The 5749-nt window shown below is 43.7% G+C and overlaps 1 protein-coding gene across 1 annotated transcript in view; it reads left to right on the top strand.

The window, feature by feature from the left end:
• Positions 1 to 5749, top strand: part of PHYH (phytanoyl-CoA 2-hydroxylase) — an 18441-nt gene that overhangs the window by 9044 nt on the left and 3648 nt on the right. Inside the window, exons 5-7 of the mRNA XM_007460899.1 lie at positions 271 to 352; positions 1752 to 1933; positions 4495 to 4644. Coding sequence (XP_007460961.1) covers positions 271 to 352; positions 1752 to 1933; positions 4495 to 4644 — 414 coding nt within the window. The remainder of the gene's footprint in view (positions 1 to 270; positions 353 to 1751; positions 1934 to 4494; positions 4645 to 5749) is intronic.

Raw genomic sequence — 5749 nt, forward strand, 5'->3', positions numbered from 1 at the left:
CTTTGCAGTTGTGTCTCACAGAAACTCATGTCTCTCTTGTAGAAGTACGCCAGTTTCCAGCTGGCTCCAAAAAGCCTGTTTAGTTCAGAGTGTTGTAAACTTCCAGTGATTTCCAGTTGCTGACTTTTCCATGGTTTGTTTGCAAGGTTGTGAAATATCAATTGATTGTTTTAAACAATTGCCATCTGAGTTCTTGTATAGATAGATGTACTTTGTGCCACCTGCCTATGTATCTGATTTCCCATGAACTTTTTTCCCCCTCTCTCTTAGATTCTGAAATATGTGGAATGCTTCACTGGACCCAATATTATGGCCATGCATACAATGCTGATAAACAAACCTCCAGATTCTGGTAAAGAGCTCTTATTTGTAAAGCAGAAGCAACAGCAACAACAAAAGAAGTGTTTAAGTACATAAGGTTGATGTCCTAACTAACAGCAATGTGTACACAACTGCTAAACTTTGCATAAATGAATATATGTACTTTTATTTAAGTCTTAAGATAGCTTACATCATAAAAACATTGAAGTACAGGGTTATCGCTGGGTTTTTACGCAACTGGCTTCTGAAAGATGCAGTTCAGTAAACACAACTGTCCCTATACCCCAGAGGCTGTTATTCAGCATCTCTAAGCCTCGTTACCAGTCTCACCCATGCATGAGAGTGTGGACTTTGCCTTCCTGATCTAAAGACGTTACTATTACTATCAAAGTTAAAACTATTCTTATAAATCGTATACCACAGTTATTCTTAGAATTTCCTGCGCTTGCTAAAATGTAGCTTCTAAGACCTCCCTCCTAGAGAGACTGATTCAGAAAACAGAACCCAGGAATCTGCATTTTTATTAACCATACCCAGAGATGCTAATGCAGATGGCTCTTGGGCCACACTGAGAAATTCAGCTGTACCAGCGGTAGTAAATCGGCCATTAGAGATTCTTGATCCTTTTCTACTTTGTCTTCCTCCTGATGGCTGGGAGAGGTTTATGTGACAGGTCTGTAGTTTAACATCAAGTCTTTCCCTCCTTGGGTGTCTTGCCTGGAGAGATCCGGTGGCCTGGGGGAACCACGTTCAGAGGGCAAAACTAGGGAAGAATGTAAACATGGGCCTAGTATCTCTGATTCTTCACAATGATTGTACACCAAATGCTTCTAGTTTGGTGGGAAAACCTCTGAGAGGCCTTATATTTAGTTAGTTAGTTAATTAACGAATATACTTTTTTGTACCAGGCACTTTGAAGGCTATCAGAGGACCTCAGATTTGACCACTCTCTTTAATTAATCAGCCTTTTTTGGGGAATACTAAGTTCTGTGCCCAAACCAGAGTTAGGAAGGAATAAAGCACAACAGAGATGATGACATATGTACAGCATGCTAGAAAATAGTGTAAAGTAGTCCTTGGCTACCAGAAGCCCAGAAAGAATTACAGGATCCAGAGTTACTGTGCTGATGGGAATTCTCTGGTGGTCCAGCACTTAGGATTCCATGCTTCCACTGCAAGGGGCATGGGTTCAATCCCTGGTTGGGGAACTAAGATCCCTCATGCTTTGCGGCATGGCCAAAAAAAAAAAAAAAAGACAGTCACTGTGCTGATTCAGTGCTCCAATTTGGTGCTTATCTGTCGAGGCTGGTGTTCTTTAGCATTGTTTCATCTGTTTGCTTTTGCAGGGATAGGTCATTGTTCTGGTTTTTCAGGCAGAGAAGAATTCTGAGACTTGAGTTTACTTATTTTAACAGTAGGCTCTGTTTTAGGCAAGAAGACATCCCGTCACCCCTTGCACCAGGATCTGCACTATTTCCCCTTCAGGCCCAGCAATAGCATCGTTTGTGCCTGGACAGCCATGGAGCACATCGACCGGGACAACGGCTGTCTGGTTGTGCTCCCAGGGACACACAAAGGCCCCTTGAAGACACACGATTATCCCCAGTGGGAGGTAAGTCTGCCTGGTGTCTGAGTCTTGATTCGAATCTTTTGTTGTTTTGATTTGATTTCACATCAGTATACATAAGGAGCTTTGCCAATAAGATGACATTTCCTTTCTTAGCAAAACATTGTTCTAGGATTTAGAATAAGGATCAGGGAAAATTCAAGGATGTCAGATAAAATGTCTTTGTTCTTTCAACAAGTGCTTGAAAGCCAACCAAAGTGGGGAACTTGGATGATGCTATAAAAGATCTGAGATTATGAAGCCTAAGTGCAGAGGTAAGACACAAACGCAGCAACACCAGATGTGTGTGCCAAGTGCCACATGAGTCTTACACCCTGATTGGTGGGTCTCGCAGTAAAGAAGTGGGATCATCTCCTTCCAGCTGAACAGACCGGCAGAGAGAGGCTCTGGGGAGGACTGAGTAGTATCCTGTTGCAAGGCTGTTCATGGTTTATCGATTCAGCTGATGATACTGGAGGACTGTTTAATGCTTTGGGGCCCATGAGTGATGAGGTCAAATTGGTTCTTCAAGGCGATAACCTTGTGGTCTGGCACAGAATGTACTGCAGGTGTAAGAGTCCAGAGGCAGAGAAACCAGAGAGGAGACTCTTAGCATTTTAGGTATAAGGCAATAACGTCTCAAAAATCCCATAATGATGATCAAGGTGGGAAGAGCACCTGTTGTTAAGGCAGACAGAATGGACACGGTTCTGTGGGATATAAAGAATATGGCTCTCAGGACTTCTGTGCCAACTAGTGAGAATTCTTCTTTTTAAAAAATATTAATTAATTTTATTTTTGGCTGCATTGGGTCTTTGTTGGTGCGCATGGGCTTTCTCTAGTTGTGGCGAGTGGGGGCTACTCTTCGTTGCGGTGTGTGGGCTTCTCACTGCAGTGTCTTCTCTTGTTGCGGAGCGCAGGCTCTAGGTGCGTAGGCTTCAGTAGTTGTGGCACGCGGGCTCTAGAGCGCAGGCTCAGAAGTTGTGGCGCACGGGCTTAGTTGCTCCGCGGCACGTGGGATCTTCCCGGACCAGGGATCGAACCTGTGTCCCCTGCATTGGCAGGCGGATTCCTAACCACTGAGCCACCAGGGAAGCCCCTAGTTAGAATTCTTGCACTGAGGATTAGTGCTTAGTGAAAATATTTGAATCTAGATTCTGATATAAAATCTGAAATTCGTCGATTAAGTTGAGGTTTAGGAAAGGTTGGTGCAAGCAACAGAAGTGGGTTTTCACTGACTTCAGCCGAAGGGAATGTTTTGGAGGGCTGCAGGGGCAGGCAGAATCGGTGGGAAGGCTGGACAGCTCTGGGGGTTGGGGGATGGGGAAGGAAAGTGGGAGTCCTTGCTCGGCGGGAACAGTTGGGTGGGGTACCTGGCATGGGCAGTGAACCCTGACCACGTCCAGTCTCTTCGATCCTCTGCTCAGATTCAAAGTGGCCTCGGTGGGAGGTCAGATTAGCTTATATTGGTTACATATCAACCCTGTGCACAGAGAGAAGCTCACTGGGTCAAAGTCCCAATACATTGCAGTACAAAAGTAGTCATTCCCCAAAAGGAATTTGTATTTGGGATAGTCTTAGGAAAGGAAATGGGATGCTACCCTCCAAAGACCCAGAAAGGTTTGCAAACTTTGTCACTTCTCGTTTTAGCTTCTTCCATAAAGACATAACCATTACCTAATACAGTGACTAACTGAAAATAGTTATAAACAAACATAATGTTTTATTTATTTTATTATTTTTTAAAATTATTCTTTATTTTATTTATTTATTTTTGGCTGCATTGGGTCTTCGTTACTGCGCGTGGGCTTTCTCTAGTTGCGGCGAGCAGGGGCTACTCTTCGTTGCGGTGCGCGGGCTTGTCATTGTGGTGGCTTTTCTTGTTGTGGAGCACGGGCTCTAGGCTCGTGGGCTTCAGGAGTTGGGGCCTGCGGGCTCTAGAGCGCAGGCTCAGCAGTTGTGGCGCACGGGCTTAGATGCTCTGTGGCATGTGGGATCTTCCCGGACCAGGGATGGAACCTGCATCCCCTGCATTAGCAGGCGGATTCTTAACCACTGTGCCACCAGGGAAGTCCCCATAATGTTATAATTTACTATTCCTTCTTTACTCTACACGTGACATGAGCGGTTTTTCAGCCCAGAAAAACTGAGTGTTTTCTCTCCCCTAGTTTGGGAGAATAGTTAGCTTCTCAGAGATGCTCCTGAGTAATAGAAGGATGATTTATGCCAGGTTCCAGGTTAACCTGGAAAGGCGGTCTCCTGCATTACCACAAGATGCAAAGCTGATCTAGATCTTCATTTATAATTCAGTAATGAAGGGTAGGTGGAAATTCCAAATTTTTCATCCAGTCTAAAAAGTCCAAGATTTTAGCATCAACATGTGGCTTTCTAAAACCAGTCATCTGAGAAGCTTTGGTAATATGTAAGTTTTTTTTTTTTTTTAATCTAATTTATTTATCTGTTTCTCTTGGAAGAACTTAGAGAAGCTTTGTTTTTTCCTGATGAGTCATTGATAGGGTTTTAATTAGTGGCTTCCTCACATCTGGACTTGGCTTCTCGTGTTTTAGGGCGGGGTTAACATCATGTTCCACGGGATCCAGGACTATGACAAAAATAATGACCGGGTGCACCTCCTGATGGAGAAAGGAGACACCGTTTTCTTTCATCCTTTGCTCATCCATGGATCTGGTCGTAACAAAAGTCAAAGATTCCGGAAGGTATGCATTCACATCACAGCTCTTTCTGAAGATGAACGGGTTAGGAACAAAAGTGCCATGATATATTCAAAGTTAAAGGATTTGTGACTTTTAACTAAACTGCCCTTTAGTCTGGTTTATTTAGCAGGAAATGTATTTGCCTCCCTCACGCTTTCTTGTTCACAGCAGCAAGGAGCCAGGTGACCTCAGGATCCCAGCCTACTGAACATTCATGGAATTGCTTCAGAGTGAGAGCTTACTCACTTGGAAGCTGCTAGCCTATGGTTTCAGAGGCAAAGACAAAGGCAGACATACCAAATAAGAACATCTGGAATGTGTACAGCTCACATAAGAGGAACATTTGTAATATTATTGCTAGTGGGGAAAATATGACTGATCAGAAAGGAAGGTCTGAAGTGGCCGCACGCGGAAATCAGATACGGCCATGGTTTTCACCCCTTACCCTCAGTGTTTTTCAGTTTCATGATTTCAGTGCTTACATGAAAAACTGACATAATTTCTCATAAATTCCCAGATTTCTTGCCTCTCTAAGATTCCGCAGATCTGACGATACTATGGGCTCACATTTCCCTACGATGACATGGATGTTTATACTAAATATTAGGGGCTTCTTTGGGGCTGAGTGAAGTTTTCCAGTCTGTCACAACAATCCCTTGTGTCTCCCTGAGGCTGAGGGTTAGTTGTCATATTTCATCTTCCATTCATTCAAATATCCAGCAGGCTCCATGAGCCTGGTGAGGGATGAGCATCAGGGAAGGAGGCACCTCACTCAGGGGTACGCAAAACCTCCGCAGTCCAGTTACATAATATTTTAATGTAGTAGTTTAAAAAATCAAAATTAATGCCAAAAAATCCATGGTGAGCACAACGCCAAAATTTTAAAGACGAGGTCAGACCCTCCACTACCATGACCCTTAGAACTGTGCGAAGGGGTACAGGCACTATGCTGGAAATAATGTGTTTTAATATACCGACTCTATAATTTTTCAATATTTTTTAACTGCTTTAATGTTTGGGGAAATATTAACCATTAAAAAATACTAAAAGGGGGCTTCCCTGGTGGTGCAGTGGTTGAGAGTCCGCCTGCCGATGCAGGGGACACGGG

The sequence above is a fragment of the Lipotes vexillifer genome, unplaced genomic scaffold (genome assembly GCF_000442215.2).
Source record: "Lipotes vexillifer unplaced genomic scaffold, Lipotes_vexillifer_v1.1 scaffold534, whole genome shotgun sequence".
In the NCBI taxonomy this organism is placed as follows: domain Eukaryota; kingdom Metazoa; phylum Chordata; class Mammalia; order Artiodactyla; family Lipotidae; genus Lipotes; species Lipotes vexillifer.